A 17,214-nucleotide genomic window follows, 5' to 3' on the forward strand; every position below is an offset into this window, starting at 1 on the left:
GACAATGTGAGCCAAGATTTTTCTTTACTTATGGTAAATTTGGATGAATCCATGAATTTAACCTCAAACCATGAATAATTATAATTTATAGGTAAAATTCATAACTCTACAGAATTTTTTATTATACTGAATCATTTAACAATAGTAACAAAAAGGTATAAAAGATCAAATTTATAATTCAACTCCGTAAAACCACACAACCAAACGCCACTACATAAATCAGTGGTTGGAAGGTGTTCAACCATAAAGCAGCTTTTAAGTTGGCTTTTATTGGATGGTTTTAAAATTTTTTTAGCCATGATGGATTTAGATTCCATGAAGATGTTATCAACACAATCATCCAATCATGGATATGTTATTAATGTATTTATTTATTTTTTTAGGTAAAAATGAATCTGTTCTTATACCACTCTAATATATACACTTTCACAAGTCATTTAAATATCCTAAGGAATAGATAAATTTTTATTCAATATTAGGAGGGAGATGCTTGTCATAGTGGGCCACAAAAGAGAATAAGCTCTTGATTAATTAATAATTTTTATTTTTTTCTTTATTTCATTCCAAAAAAGTTGGGATCCTCAAGCTACTTGCAAGGGGGCTCGCGGCTTTCATATTAATTAATAATTTTAATTGTTTGGCATCTATTCTAATTGTATTTTCATTCCAAATAATAGAAAACAAAATCATAATAACTTGGGATCCTTTGCATAGGATGAGAATTTCATTACTTCATTTGTACAAGTTGGGTTGCATTTTTTTTTATATCAGCTAAACTTTTTCCTCTTTTCCTTGTTTCAACCATTTTAACAATTGTGTATCTTACACCAAACTTATTTTCATTTCATAATTTATTTTTATAAAATTCACCAAACTTTTATTCTGAATTTTGATGCCATGATCAACTTATAAGTCTTGGGAGGTTCTATTTTAATCCTTGAAAACACCAACAAAAAAGATTTCAAATGGGGATTTGTGCATTTGACCTAAAATAGATGATCATATCAAAGGCCTGTCCACCAAACTTGAAGCCCACATGAGACTGATGGACTGAATTTGAAAACAAATAAGACACAGCCTTGCCCTTAAAGAATTAACACTTGTGTCATATAAGACACAACCTTGCCCATAAAAAATTAACATTGTGTCATATAGTTGAAAACCATATATTAATGTCTTATATTTTTATAAAATTGGATTTCTAAGCATGAAGTGTAAGAAACACCCATTACATGAAGTGGGTTCCTTACTGAACATCTCTTTCATAACAATAATTTCTATGAGAGATTGACCCTGTTCTCACTCTCTAGCCAAGATGACCCTGTCTATGCTTATAGGATAGATTTGTCATACTTCTGTGTACCCGAAACCCTCTATCTTTCCGGGACGTAATGAATAAAGTTTGTTTACCAAAACTAACTAAGCTTTGTGAGAGAAAATGTAAACAGCCCTCAAAGGCTTTTAAGGTCAGAAGACTTCATCAATGAAGACAGCAGCCTGTAGGTCACCAAGGGACTCCATCCAGTGTAGATTATCTTCTATCTTCAACTGCTCCTCTTAAGTGTCTTTCAAATATGTCAGGGCAGAGACAGTAAGAACAAGATTGAAATGGAGATGATACAAGCAAAATTTGCAAGAACATATGCTACCATGTGTTTCTATCACTTCCATGAAGTCTGATAAGGTAATGATCATCAAAACAGAGCATATCATTTACATCTTCATTTACTGAACAAGAAAGCCTCCCCAAGTTATGCTACCCTAGAAAGCAAAGCGAGAAGGTGCTACTTGCTATTTGTTGATAAGAACATCACTTGGATGCTCACAAAACTATCAACTGAACATGGGGAGGGATTACTTTGGACAGGGATTTACAAATATTTTCCCGTATGCACTTCGACCAAAGCTTGTTTACATCAGTGGAACTCCAATTGCCTTCACCTTCATAACAAGTGACTTTAGGGTCAATGGTTAATTTTTCAAGCGCCATGGCGATCCTCACAATATATGATACCAGCTCAATTTCATCCAGAGAACCTCTATAACCACTTACCTGAACTTCCTTGAGCTGGTTATGGGAGAACTGATATGAACAAAGCTGTACTTCTGTTATCACTTCTTTGCAAGGATTTCCAGCCACCAGCTGCATTGAAAAAGCATTACAACTTAATCTCCTTATAAAAAAGATTCAGCGGTAGCTCACTACAATTTCAAAGGAGCCATAGTCGCACTAATAGTTGGGTAAAACTCACATGGAGCATGAACTTCTGCAGAAAAGGAGAAGCCTTAAGAAAGGAGGTAGCAGAAGGGATAAGGCTTCCTTTGTTCGACATACGGCCAGCCACCAACACCAATTTCTTTAGGTTAATGAACATTGACAACTTAGCCGGAAGCATATTTTCCTGAAAGAGCAATAAAAGAGTCAATAATAAGGAATGAATTAGAAAGAAACCTCTACAGAGTCCAACATGTTACGATGTCTACAAACCTTCACTGTTGACGACAAGAATAGAGTCTCTAGACAAGGGACATCCTGTGAAAGTCTATCAAGAGGATAAGTCATATCACTACACAAATTTCCCTGTCTGGTGCAGATACATGCTGATAAAAGCTGTGGAACAAACTTGAAGGACAAATTTGGCATGGTTCCAATATACTCAAAAGAGAGAAGCTCTACAGCAACAATCTCAATGTTCTCCAAGCGCTGACACTCTGATATGCATAAATTTTTCAACTTGGGGCATGGACCATCAATTTGCAAATTAACAATGGAAGGACAGTTTCTCATTGTCAAGGATTCAAGGAGCAAACAGTTGGATAAGATGTACAGAATATCTTCTTCAGACAATAGTACATTTTCTAATCTGAGAACTAAAAGGGAGCTAAATGCTCTGAAATCAGGAGGAAGCCTCAGGATGCATGAATTCAGAGATAAATACTTTATATGGGGCTCTCTATCTGGACGAAAAAGCCAGCATGGAAAATTGTAGAGATTATTTTCCAATAGAGAGTTGAGAGACATGTCCAAGTCAAGGTCAAGCTCTTGGACTCCCTTCTCCAAAGCATAAGCAATCCATTTATCGAGATGACAAGAAGACCCTTGGCCTAGGTAAAATTGAACCCTGAATACATCAACCTTTTGGAGCTGGTGAAGCTGCAAGATTTTATCAGCCCATTTTACAAATTCACATCTTCGATTATCTTTAGTCCAGAATTCTTTTCCATACTTGTATCCAATCATGTTTTCAACGTCTAAGTTGAGAATAGAGTTAAATGCCATGAAAGACGAGACAGGTCTTTCCACCTTTTAGAAAGGATGCTAGTAGCTGTGGCCTCCTTTAGTGTCAAAACCGATAAGATTGAATGAAGAATTTGCTCTGGCATTTCACTAATTCTGTTCTCCATGATTTAAGTCTTTTCTAGTAGCCTTCACCCTGCTGTAGAGAAAACATTTAAACACAAAATTAACCAACTCTGAAAGAGGGGAGAAAGAAGAGAGGGGGGGGGGGTGAGAAGATTAAACTTTTCATCAGACATGCGAGCAAGTTTACCTAAAAATTTGCAGATTTGGTGCTCATTCATGCCTCAGCAAAGATGAAACCACCCTAGCATCCATTGGACAGAGCTGCCATGACTTCCTAAGGGGGTGACAATGGCTTCAAATGAGCTACCCTCTAAATGATTTCACTTACTGCTTACCCTTATCCTGAAACGATCAATTAAGGATTAATTCCAATGGTATCGGTGAGAAATCCCATTAACCAGCTGAGCAGGCAGGAAGGGGGGGGGGGGGAAAGAAAAACGGGAAAAAAAATCAACATCTTGTTCATAATTAGCCAAAAGGCAGAGAGTTTTCCATATTTCATCACTATATTCAGATCTTCCAATAGTTAAGAAGAAAAGATATCACTGTTGAAAATAAACCAAGTATTGGGCTACACCTAAATTTAAAAACTCTCAACAATTCAAACCAGAGATAAATACAAAGTGACAGCAATCCGGTTATAGAACTTTATACTGTACATTTTCTGAGTGCTAGATCAAATTTGTAAAAGTCAAATGAAATAGCTTGGTGGAACGGTTACTCCACCTTCTCTTGACCCCAAAAAAAAACAGGGAAAAGATAATTTCAATCACTTCCTCCGACGAAAGATTGATAAGAACCGATGAAGAATACAGTCAGTTAACCAAAACCTCATGTGTTGATGAATCCAAATCCGAAATCCCCCGAACAAAGAAGAAGATTACAGCTAGACCTAAACGTACCTGAAATCTAGCTTTGCTTCAAATTTGTTGTTGCCGTTTCTCCCACTGACCCAGTTGTTCACCAACCCCAACCGACTGCCCGATGCCTCTGGTCTCTTCTTCTCATTTACCAGGAAAGGGGGTGAGACTTGGGTTAAAGGGTTTGATTTGTTTGACGAACTAAATCGAAAGGAAAAGAGAAACAGGACATGGGTGACTTCAGTTAAAGGGTTTGATTTGTTTGAAGAACTGAATCGAAGGGGAAAGGGAAAGTAGGAGATGGGTCAGAGTTTTTTGTGATTCAGATGCTTTCTGACTCTATGAATCTCAAATCTTTTGACCCTTTCGAATCCAAAGCAGTTGCAGACTTGTAACATGCTGGGTCACATGGAAGACATTCGAACGAAAAAGCTCCCTATCATGAGAAGTATCAAACACAACCCTCACGGCTCTCAGTCCCTCTCAGACACAGTATCAAACACTGTAGCCGATGGGTTATCTTCGCTTCCAAACTACTCTCTGTGGGTTGGCTCTGTACGGAAGCCACGAGCAACCTCGAACACAGATTAAAAGAAAGAGACTCGAATAAATATATACAGAAACTGAACAGTGTGCTCAAATTATCACACACGAACAGAAAAAAGAAAGAAACATTGTGCTGAAAAAGCTGACTAATTTAGTTATAAAATTACAGAAAAGAATCGAAGTAACATGAACCCAGGATCCTGAACACAATATGAAACCGGAATCTTTACTGGATGCCATGGAACCCAAAACTTAATTTCTAATTTTTTTTAAATTGAAGAGAAGTGGATCTTAGATCTTCATTTTTCATTGGAAGATCAGCTATGTGATGTTATAAATGTATTTCACTGTTGGAATCGTTGAGGTTTTCAGCAAGTGTGGTGAAGCCTACCCACATGGCTTTTGATGATAAACAAAATATTTAAATTAATGAAAGTCAATAAGATCATCTAAGATGGCAACAATGGTGGATTTTTGTCTTTCATAGAGTGACATACTCTCTTACCAAATGGTGACATAACAAGGAAAAAAAAACTCCTTCACACAATTTTTTTAAGTGTTGTTTAAAAAATTGAGAATTTAACCATTTCATAATTTTTGAGGATTAGTTGAAATTGCTTAAATCAAATATATATTAGTTGATGATGGTTTTGTTTGGAGTGTATAGCTTCTAAAGTATTCTACTATTATTGTAGTTATATTTATTTCCTCATGTATTAGTTAACATTATATATAATGCCTTTAGTCGATTCGATTTAGAGTTTGTTACTGATCTATTTCTATTGACAAGTGTTCTTATGTACAAATGCATAAAAATTGGTTTGATTCTAGGTTTTACCAAGAGTGATTTCAAAAATCAAAGCCGTAAAATGCACAAAAACCAAGATTTTAAACTATGATTCGAAGTTAACAAAATTATCGTGTATATTGGTTGAGACCATCTATTATACTAGAAGTGTCATTCCATTACTTGAGCATTTGTATTTGATAAATAAATTTTCAACTTGATTAATATACAACAAAAAATGAAAATTTTGGCCAAAAGAAAAGTCAACACCACTAGGCTTTAAACTCAAAGTCCACTAAATTAAACTGATATTTTTAATTCAATTTATTTTTTAGTTATACTCAAAAAAAGCCAATGCAATGCAAATCATAATTTTAGATGAAGCGTATCCAAAATATTTTCTTTGTCCAATGAAAAAGAAGTTTGTTACTTTGTTTCCGTAGATGAAACCTTTCCCAATGCAGAAATGGTCTTCCATTTGAGTGAGTCTAAGAATGATCTTCAGATTTTTTTTTTCCAACACATTAACATCTTGATATTAAAAAAAAAACATATAAAAAAGTTTTGATTATATGTAAGGCCCTAATAATCTTTCTTTTAGTAAAAATATGATTAATGAGACATCAAATTAAATTTTAGTGGATGATATTGAAAATCTTACCTGCCCAATAAAATAAAAATATTTTTTTCTCCCCGGCTAAAGTCATTATAAGTACATTGCATAGTCAAATGCCTAAAATATATATATTTTGTAATTTTAAATTCCATTACAAACTATATGATTTTCCTTGGTTTATCATTATCATGTTGCAAAGGATTTTTATTTTGACAGTACAGTTTTTTCTTTTTTCTATAAGTGAGTTATTGGTTAATTTATACTCACCTTGATTAATCTTGGGTCTATGTTTATAGAGCCCAATACGGAGAGTCATCTCTTCAATGCATAGTAACGTACTCATGCGTATGGGTGTCAGTAGGTTGGGTTGATCGGGTCTGTTTAAGAGTTTGCCCCTAGTTTTTACGAATTAAAATCAATAGCAATGCCAATTTTCTACCAAAGAAAAAGAAAACTTGATTATCCTTCAAATAACACAAGCAGTAACATGTAACACAAAAAAGAGAAGAATTAGGTGATGAAATCTTCAAATGCAACTCAACTTTGAGACTTTGTCCACACCATTCCATTATCATCTATCCAATGACAAACTTCAGTTGCTCCTGGGCCAAAACGTAACAGCTTAAAAGCAACATGGTTTGAATTCCAAGTTGATGTATCATAATGGCAAACCATGATGACATGATTTACTTTCTTTTAAGCATGTTTATCAACTACAAATTTTTTTTATTTTTTTATTTTTTTTAAGACATAACAATAGTAGATTTGAAATAGGAACAAAAGAGTGTGACATATGACTGAGTGGCATAGAGAGATTTCCATAGATTAGTTTCACATCTCAAATTGTAACATTACCATATGATCCTTTGACATCTTTTGTACTCCATAATTGTACATGGTGCTGTAATTTATCGACAACAAGATCAATGAGATCCTCTGCATAAGTCATATAGGTGCTCTCCTTACCTTGAATCAGGCTTTTATCACATATCTTGACGGTTTGTTGATCGTACTCATCCATGCTTGATTCATCTATAACATAAAAAAGCTTCTTCAACTTGTCAATCTTGGCAATTGAAAATGGGATTTTTGATGCTAGAGGTTGTTGCAAGAATGATTTATACGACAATGGGTCTCTTATATCAAGAGTAGACATGGAACCACTAGCTTTTATCATCGATTCTCGGAAAAACAGCAAACCTCTTTGATTGCTAAGTAATGGGGGTGTTCTATTTGGGAGGTCATCATATCTAACCTTGTCAACATTCCAATGGGCTATTGGTGGCAAGCTTATGTCGTCTAGTTTTCTCACCAATGCATTTTCAGAACAAGCAAATTAGCATGCCTACAAAATGAATGCAAGTGAGTAGTCAATTTGTTTTCCTCTATAAGTTTCATACAATGGTTAGTATTGACTTCCATTTTGAAAAAAAAAAAAAAAAAAAAAAAAGACCTCCATTTTGAATTTCATATTTTTTTAACTCAAGGGGTAACTATTTTATATATTTAGGGCTTCGCCCTTAGCTTCAAAGATATTTGAACTCTTAACCTCATATAATGAGGCATTTATCTTTGCTAATTGAACCCTTGGGGATTTTAAAGTTCAGATTTTGCAGTTAAATAAGCCAGCTAGAAAGCATTAGATTGCCATTTGTTTTGATGTGATGCACTCACGATAGAAGTAGAAGAGGTTGAATGATTTTCAAAATTTTGAGTAAAATGCTCCTCAAACGCATCATAGATGGTAATGCATTGACTTTAAGTGATTAAACGTCACTAGAGAAGATCTAGAATTTGGAGACTTTGACCATATGAACTAGTAATGTGAAGATTTTTGCAATGTAGAACTTATGCTATAAGCGTTTTTGTGTGTGATTAAGTTATAATTTCTTTTTTCTCTATTATCAAAAGCTATTTGCTTTTATGGTCATCGAGATTAAAATGTCATTTCAATTGATTTTTTTTTTTGACAGAAGCACAGTAGTAAAAATTGGAATGTTGATGTTATTTTTTTGATAATATGATAAATTTGTTACAAATATTTTGAACAGACGGTGGTTTGCGGATGAGAGAGAGAGAGAGAGAGAGTGAAGATAAGAGATAGAAAGGCGTGGCCATGCGAGAGGAAGGAGAAGAATAATCACAGAAAGAAACCTAGACTTACTTCCCCATTCTTCATTTCTGATGAAGAACAAATTCGGAGTATCCAAGCTAATAAATTTTCTCACCTTGAATCATTCTAGATCAAGATTCAAGATCTTCAACTACTTAAATGTAAGAAGAGGAATTTGATCGTGAAAGGTAAAATTGGTTGTCCACCACCAGCAAGAGGTATAAGCCTAAGTGCAGAAAATTCAGAAAAAGGAATCATCTGGTGGTGGAAAAATGAATCCCATCCCCTAACATTGGTAGAGCCTCTACGGTACGATGGAATGAAAAATGGCGGTGGTGGTTCATCTTCAATCTCATTATTAGAACATAGATCGCTTGCCTTTCTACCCGCCGGTGCATTACAAAAAAATTTTCATTTTTGGCGACGGTTCTTTTTATAACTGTCGCCATATAGGCTTTTTCCCACCATTATAAGAAAATGTAGGTAAATAAAAATTCCTTTATAAAAAACTGTCACTAAATAAAGTATATTCATCGACGGATTACAATTCGTCAAATATAATATCATTAGGGCCTGTTTGGTTACATGAGTCTAGAGATTTCAAATCTATGGAGTTATAATTTATAAAATTAGATGTTTGGTTGTAGAATGAAATTTGTGAATTCATCATAAAAAATTATTTGATCGACGTGATTTTTGTGAATGTGCGAACATATAGTTTTTTTGAAATATCTGGATTTCACCCCTTACCCATAAATCTACAGATTCACGTTTTTAGTGTAAAAAAATGAATATCTAAATTTCATGAATCTAGAGTTTTTTTTTTTTGGTAAATGAATCTAGAGATTTTTACAACTAAATGAGTATAATTCACAGATTCATGAATTCAAATATTTGGAATATCTGAATTCATGTAACCAAACAAACCCTTCAAAAAATTTAATTTTTGGCAACGCTCTTGAAAGCGTTGCCATTATCGGCATTCCCCCGACGGTTTTGTAAAATGAAAGTTTAGCCGAGTAAGAGATTCGGCGACGGTTCACACCATTTCCCGTCGCCAAATGAAAACTTCCTCGACGGTTTCCATTAAACCGTCGCTAAATACGGTGTTCACCGACGTTTGGTATTAAGTGTCGCCCAAAAAACCCTAAATCCGCGCCCAAATTGTTTTCTCTCCCTTTGTTTTCCGAGCGGTGCTCTTTCTATCGCATCTCTCCCTCCTCACGCTCTCGCTCTCTCCCTGTGGCTCGTGCTATCTCTGCCTCTGGTCGCCGCATTTCGCTGTCCCTCGGTAACGCTGTCTCTTGCTGCCTCTGGTCGCTCACGCTTGTAGGTCTCCAAGGTATCCACAGACTTATCTCCATAGGGTTCTGCTCCACTGCATGATTTATATCGTAATAGTTTATCGCAATAACAACTATCTAAGGTTATAAATGGACCAGATATAGGCTGATTGTTGCTATACCCATATTTGGTTTGTGTAGCTATTCCATTGAAATAACCTTATGGATATGAATAGGCATGTCCGAATTCAAAAACGTTTACAGATATCTAGTGGTTGTTTTCTATCTTTTGATCCTCATTACCTACAAATTTCATTGCTGTCTATGCCTCTTTGATGATCATGTAAAATTTTTCTCAATAAATACCCTCATTATGTTAAATGCCATTACAATGGACCTTAAATCATCAATTTTATAAAATTACTATTGTTAGGTGACTGAATGTTATGAATAGGATATATTACAAAATAATCCTATTGTAATCAGATACGACGTTGGTGTATCCGTATCTAGACATCCATATCTGAACAAACTTGCTGGATCTAGACTTGAAAAAAATTTTGAGCAGTGAAAATCTACTGAAGCACATTGATGGATGTAATCAGTGTTTATTTGATTCATTGTAATGTGGATATCATGATTCATTGCTATTGATATTCTATTCCTGAATTCTTATAAGTTTGTTTTGGCTCTTTGCCTACACCTTTTTATCGGTTCATGAGCAGAAACCAACTGCACAGCTGGAGCCTTCTGTATTTGATTTCCTGTTGGTTGTTTGTTACTTAGTGATAACTCCACATTTTTCTTTCCCTTGTAGCTAAACATGGTATCTTGGGATTCATTTGATTTCATATTCAAATACAGTTCAGTGACAACACATTGATCTTGGGTTTTGTCATTATGATTCCTGTAAAGTTTTATTAAAATGTGATGGCATTAAACTGGAACTTGAAATCTGAAGATGTCAACTCCCCAGCCCCCCGATGCCCCCTAAACTCCCTCCTCCTCTCTCTGTGTACTTTGTTTCTGGCAGAAAAACAGAAACAACAAAGAGCAGGGAAATAAAAGGGAAGAAAAGAAAGAAAAAAAGAAGAAGAAGAAGAAGAAGAAGAAGAAGGAGAAAAAGCAGAAAAGAAAGAATGAGAGGAATATGGAGTGGGTGATGAAAATCATCAAGTAAGAATTATATTTTTCATTGTATTGAATGTAAAGTTTAGAAGTTCTTTACTTGTTTTAATCGCATAAAAATTTCAATGTAGGAAATCTCCTTGGAGAATTCTAATAACAAGTCTAAGCAAATTATGCGTCATACGACGGGGAATACAACTTTTGCAGTGATACGTGAAAGGAAGGTACGTGTATATGTTTTAAATTTATAGTTGTTTAATATTAATCATTTATTTTTTATAGATTCATATTTATTTATATTTGACTTATTTTTTTATTAGGAAAAATGAGCATCCAGAATGTTTATCTCCTACTCGCATTGACATGTTTGACATCACACATAACTCAAAGAAGACTGGAAGATATATTGATCCCATATCGAAGAATTTTATGGTTTGCATTCTAACTTATGTATCTAATAGTGGTGATAAAATCTTTCTCTTAAACTCCCATCACTTTCATTGTTATTGTTTTATATTACTTGCGGGAGAAAGTTCAAGATGAATTGAATCAGCAAAGTGAAGAAAACCAACAAAGCATTGAGGTGCGGGAAGAAATCTTTGAAACTGCTGCTAAAGAAGTTGCTAAATCCTATGCTTGCGGGAAAGCACGCTTGTGGGGTGCTGGAGTAATTGCTAAAAGATTGTGGGGGCAAAGAGGTTATGTGTGAGGAATGTAATGCATCTCAATTTGAAGACTTAAGATCAGAAAATGAGAATTTGAAAGATATTGTGCCGAAATAAGGAGATGAGATATCTCAATGGAAGCACAAAGTAGCAGAGCAAGATGAAAAAATAAATGAGCAATATGAAAAAATAGCAAGGCAAAAGGAAAAAATGTCTACATTTGAGTATGAGCTACGAATCATGGGACATTATTTCAGGTCAATAAAGTCTACACAATCTACATAGTCTACACAACCTCTAGATTCTATTGAGCCATAGGTATATTATCGATTTAAATCATAAACACTATAAAACAATTTCTTGATGGTTTTCTTGAACCATAATTGTCATTTTTAATATCTTCTATCTGTGATGGACCTTATTTTATGGGTTTCATGGATTCTGTGATAGATAATAGTTTTATTCCTACGATGAACTTCATGTACCTTGTTTCGTTCTTGTTGAGTGACCATTTAATGTTAACATGTCAGGCTAAAGAGAAAGAGATGAAGATGTTGAAGGCTTTATAGAAAGCAGAAGCAGCCAAATTTCAGGTATATTTGTTTTTAGTTTGGTAATTTAGTGATTTGAATGGAGAAATACCCAAGTTTACCATGAGTAGTTGGTTCTCCTTCAACTGTCATGAAGCGGGAATATGTTGGTAGTTCTGACAGTACTCTAGTCAATAGGTATCAATTTATTGGGGATTTTCGAGAGTCTAGCCCACGTTGGCCACATACTCACACTTTTCTTTGGACCTCTTAATGCATGTGATTCCATTACTGCAGAACTTGAGGCTGTCATCATGGCCTGCAAACTTCATTCCTTGGGATGGTGGGATTGATGGCTGAGGATGACACAGCTCTAGCCATTAAGTTGCTGAGATCTGTGTTTGGTGGTCCTTGATGCTATTTGCTTCTTTTAGGGAGGAGCAAGTCCCTTTCTTCAGCATGGTATATCTCTTCTCCTAGAAGTTAAGATTGACACAGTATTTAGTTGATGCATTAGCCAAAGCAGTGGTGTTTTGATAGAACTTGTGATTAGGCCTTAGTAAATCACATAGGTTGTTATCGTTGTACATTTACATTTAGAGTTTGTAGCCTTTCTTTTTTATGTTAATAAAATTGTCATCCTAAAAAAGAAAATGACAGTTGTTGGACTATCCTGATAATCCCTTGGTGTTTGAGTGGTAGAATTGAGGTAATGGAGCCACAACCCAATTTTAGTCAGATTTGATGTGTGTTAAATTGCAGGGGAAGAGTTGTTGAAATTGAAGTAAGAAGTGAATCCATCCAATCTTAAAGCAGATACAATTGCAAGTTAATGTTTATTTTTTTGTCTTCTTTGTTCAGAGGGCTGTGTTGGAACCAGCTATGCAGGGGCTCCACATGGTAGAATTGGAACAGGGAAGACTTAATGGTGCTGAGTAGAATTAGTTATTTAATAATTGCTAGTTGCCCTGGAATCAGCTGTTTGATATAGTACGTAATGTCCTACTGTCACCCTCCCTCCCTCAAAAGTTTCCCATAATTTGTGCAGCCAGGGAAGAAATCCTTTAGCCATAGTATTGGCTCCAACAAGAGAACTTGCACGGCAAGTTGAGAAGGAATTTCATGAATCTGCACCAAACTTGGATACACTGTGTTTACGGAGGTGTGCCAATTTCACATAAAATGAGAACTCTTAACTATGGAGTTGATATAATTGTTGGTAAACCTGGTCGCATGACTGATCTGCTAAAGCGGTGCCTTGGTATTGTAGGAGGTTCAGTTTGTTGTTCTTGATGAGGCAGATCAGATGCTTGCTATGGGATTTGATGAAGATGTTGAAATAATATTAGAGAAGTTACCCCATGAGCGTCAAAGCATGATGTTCTCTGCTACAATGCCTAGCTGGATAAGAAGGCTCACACTGTAGTACCTGAACAATCCATTAACTATTGATCTTGTGAAGTTGTGAGTGCACATTCCTTTGCATCCGTTATATGTTCAGTTAATCAATTATTGATGATCATCATCAGTTCCTAGGTGTTTTAGTGTCTTAATATAATGATAAGAAGCACACTCTTCTTGATGTTATTGTATCTTAAAATATCAACTACTTGTCACAGCAACATTTGATTAGTAAAATCTAATTCCTTACTGAGGAGCGACAAGTTGGAAAAAGAATTCAAGAAACCTTTTTAGATGAATTTTGTTATACTGCCAAACTTTTCATGATTGAAAACTAATTGGTATTATTAAGCAGGTTGGGGATTCTGATTGAAAGCTGGCAGAAGGGATTACTCTATAGTCAATAGCAGCAGACATGTATGGGAAGGCATCAATTATTGGTCCTCTAGTAACGGTATCATTCCAGAAATTTTTTCTGTGCATTTCACTTATTTTCTTGAATCAGCTTGCACTAATTTACTAGTTGCTCGTAGTATCTCAATTGACATCCGTCCTTTCCCTTAATTGCAGGCCATCGTTCCTTGTTAGGAACATGCCAAAGGAGGCAAATTTATTGTTTTCACCCAAACCAAACGGGATGCTGATAAGTTGGCATATGCTATGGGGCATAGTTTTTAGATGTGAGGCTTTGCATGGGGATATATCACAGAATCAGAGGGAAAGGACACTTTCAGGCTTCTGGGATGGGCACTTTAATATCTTAGTTGCTACAGATGTTGCTGCTCGTGGGCTTGATATACCTAATGTTGATCTGGTAAGAGGTTTATCACTCCCTCATTTTGATTTTGTCAGTGCTAAGGTAATATCTTGATTATCATGCTAACATTATGGCATTCATTCCATCAATTTTGTCGGATTATCATGTTGAGTAAAGCTAGTGTGAGATCATCACAGCAAGATTTTATGCAAACCCTCATTAAGCATTTCCAAATATATTAGACCCTTTAGATTCTGAAAAGGAAAAGAACACACTCAAAATGGTGATTTGGTTTCATATATTAGGTTGGTAGTGTACATTGTTAATGCAAAAGTCAACCTTGAACTGGAGAAACCAGTGGAGATCCATTGCAACTTGGATCAAGACAATAAGGAAGATAAAAGTATGATAAATGGAACTTCTTTTTTGTTTTTTAGCTTCTTATTCGTGTCTTTTTACATATGAAATAATAACAAAAAAGGATAAGAAGAAGAAGGGAATGTAGCATTCCCAGTGCAGTAGCTGCCACTGCAGGATCTGAGGAATGTTTTAATGTATGGACCCTTAGCTGCTTTCACATTGAACTGTTTCCAGACTCAAATATAGCCTACCCTAGTACCCTGCACCTAATATGGTATTAATATTGCTCAAAATTCAATGAAAACAATTTAAATATGCATCAGGAATGAAGAAAAACTTTTAGTGTTACACAAAGTCAGTGTTTGCTAGTACAAGTGTACAACCTAGCTAACACCCTGCTCAACTGTTCCTCAAACTGTGTCAGTACTATTTAGAGCTCTAGTAGGCTCGAAACATTTGGGGAAAATGGGTTTACATCCAAGTTTAAATCTTACCCAAATCTTGCTCACGTTTAAACAAATCATGCTGTAAATGCCTTGTAGTAGGCTTTTCAATTTGTTCAACATTTTCTCTTCATAAAAATTGGGTAATACATATATACATATGATGAAAAAGTTGGATTCTGCTAATTACAGACATAGTATAGACCAGTTAAAAGCTTTCTCCTGGCAATCTGTCACTAACTTATGACTTGATGCATGTTTGAGGTTTGCTTTTTCTTTATCTTATTTTTGCATGGTAACAAACTTTTTTTAAGCATGTCGAAATTTGTGTGTTTCAGGTATGGAAAATGAATCCAATTTGCTTTTCTAGAAACTTGAATTGATGCAGAAGTGAATGAGAAAGCTGATTTGTCAAGCCAAAGCCAGAGAGTATGAACTTGATGCAATTGATATCCAAGTTTGTGGAGGCACTTAGCATTGACATTAGCCCCTACAGGAATATGTTGATATAACAAGAAACATCAGTCATTTTCAAAGCAACTTTTGTAAAAATATTAATATTTTTCTTTCCTCTCCCTTTGTTGTAGTAACATGCATGGAACACAATATCGCTGAATTTCGGTGATATCGGCATGGGGCGAAACGAAATCCCAACCGAAACCGACATATATGAGATATCGCCTCGCCATTTATCCCGATAATGCGATTTTTCTCAAACTGTCGCCAAAACTATTTTTCCAGTCGAAGCCAAAAACCGTCGTGAGGTCGCAATTTTGTTTTTGCAGCGCAAGCGTGAGAGAGTCGAGAGCTTGCATTTAATTTTTTTGCAGAATTATTGGCGATATTGTGCAAAAGTCGTTGGTTTTCCACTTTGCCATCATCCGAAAACGACGATATTTCAATGATATGTTTTACAGTAATTCCATCTGTGGGTAGATATTAGTGGTAGTTAAAGATATAATTGGATTATTTTGTGTTTCTTTCCTTTGCTAAAAGAATTTTTAGAACATTTGAAACATTTTGTAGTTGTGGAACCTAGAAAAGGCAGATGTTGATAGAATATAAAATGCTATTTTGGACGAAAAAAAATAAAATAAAATGCTACTTTAAAGTTTTTAGATTTTCATCTAAATAAGTATTTGAGCAAATTACAGATTGTACGCTTTAGTGAGGCCTAAATTCTAGGTTGCACGCTTTACTGCCCTAAATTACAAAGTTACAGTTTCCACGCTCATGACTTTCCATCTAAAATTCTATTAAGCCAAGTGTGAAATGTCCATACTACTTTCCATATGGTATAATGAGCATTTTACCTTCAATTCATATATGAAAGTGTAATTACTCAAATATCCTCTTAATATTAAATTACATAAATACCCCTAACACCTCATTTCAAATTTACAGCTTTAATTACTCAAATACCCTTTTGAGGTAAATTACCGGAATACCCCCTACACATATTCACTCTTTGTCTTCTTCATTCCTTTACAACAACTTGCGATTTGCTTTGTACAACTCTCATAAACTTTGATTCAGTTTTGCGGTTGTTAGAAGTCATTTTTCCCCCTCATTCAAGATCAAATTATAACATTTAATCTCAAGTTTTGAATATCCATTGGCTCACCTCTCAATTGAGGACCACAATAGTTCCGTTTCATTGTTTAGGATTTACATTATGGCTTGTTATTAATGCTTTACTCTTTTCAAAGTTTCCCTTTCTTCACAGAAGATGGTGCAAGCGGGATTTTAATATGTTACTTTCTACTATGAGTGAATCTATTAAAAACCGTAGATTAGACATACGCGATATGAAAGGGGAAATAAAAGCAAATTTCCAAAGAAGCGGGGGAAAAAAATTCTACTATTAATTATAGAGGGGACTTCCCTTTCTTAAACATTCGATGAAAGCTTTTAAGAGAAGAATCTGTAACGCGTTTATTCTATGATTTAATAGCAAGACTAATGGCTAAATTATAACCATCATTAAACTGGGAAAGTGATCCATGCTTAAATAGGACTTAGCCATGCTGAAAGGCATTTGACACTTTCACTACAAAGTGATACCTAGTATTGGCTAGGCCTCATTAGGTACCAGGGGACCCAAGATTTAGGTTCTAACCTTATTAGAATTCCCATGGGAAAGACGTGTAATAATTTACCATAGACAGATAATAAATATGATTTCAATATATCCATTAGGTCTAATGGCATTCACCCTAAAGGTGGCACATGTGAGAATATAACTAATCATATGATATGCCACGTTTATTAAAAATCACTCCAAGATCTCCTTCACCTTTGGGCTAAAATTTCAAATTAGTGGTGCTAGGGGAATATAATAATCCACACCGTTCTAGGCCA

The 17,214-nt window shown here is 35.1% G+C and overlaps 2 protein-coding genes, 1 long non-coding RNA gene and 1 pseudogene across 4 annotated transcripts; 2 read left to right on the top strand and 2 right to left on the bottom strand.

Moving 5' to 3' along the window:
* Positions 1 to 933: 933 nt before the first annotated feature.
* LOC149003290 (putative F-box/LRR-repeat protein At3g42770) lies at positions 934 to 5,126 on the bottom strand. Its single transcript, XM_089138497.1, is given in 6 exon segments — positions 934 to 2,143; positions 2,253 to 2,402; positions 2,489 to 3,291; positions 3,294 to 3,434; positions 3,552 to 3,706; positions 4,267 to 5,126. Coding segments are annotated over 4 exon segments (1,386 nt in total). The 5' UTR covers positions 3,406 to 3,434; positions 3,552 to 3,706; positions 4,267 to 5,126; the 3' UTR covers positions 934 to 1,822.
* A 1,885-nt stretch (positions 5,127 to 7,011) lies between these two features.
* On the bottom strand, positions 7,012 to 7,350 carry LOC149003291 (polygalacturonase-1 non-catalytic subunit beta-like). Its single transcript, XM_089138817.1, has one exon. The coding sequence runs from the start codon at positions 7,348 to 7,350 to the stop codon at positions 7,012 to 7,014; it is 339 nt and encodes a 112-aa protein (XP_088994943.1).
* A 3,265-nt stretch (positions 7,351 to 10,615) lies between these two features.
* Positions 10,616 to 12,740, top strand: LOC149003292 (uncharacterized). The gene is made up of 4 exons (XR_016170366.1): positions 10,616 to 10,745; positions 10,829 to 10,921; positions 11,018 to 11,680; positions 11,893 to 12,740. It is a non-coding gene; the product is annotated as an uncharacterized LOC149003292 (long non-coding RNA).
* Positions 12,741 to 12,890: 150 nt separating this feature from the next.
* On the top strand, positions 12,891 to 15,570 carry LOC149003293 (DEAD-box ATP-dependent RNA helicase 53, mitochondrial-like; annotated as a pseudogene). Its single transcript, XR_016170365.1, has 4 exons — positions 12,891 to 13,348; positions 13,649 to 13,747; positions 13,882 to 14,107; positions 15,192 to 15,570. The product of XR_016170365.1 is annotated as a DEAD-box ATP-dependent RNA helicase 53, mitochondrial-like (transcript).
* The last annotated feature ends 1,644 nt before the right edge of the window (positions 15,571 to 17,214 follow it).

This window comes from Hakea prostrata, chromosome 10 (assembly GCF_041222555.1).
Source record: "Hakea prostrata isolate BN-2017 chromosome 10, UWA_Hpros_2, whole genome shotgun sequence".
NCBI lineage: Eukaryota > Viridiplantae > Streptophyta > Magnoliopsida > Proteales > Proteaceae > Hakea > Hakea prostrata.

Bases quoted from the DNA above. Each gene is read 5' to 3' on its own strand.
- LOC149003291 (XM_089138817.1), bottom strand. From the start codon at position 7,350: ATGATAAAAGCTAGTGGTTCCATGTCTACTCTTGATATAAGAGACCCA.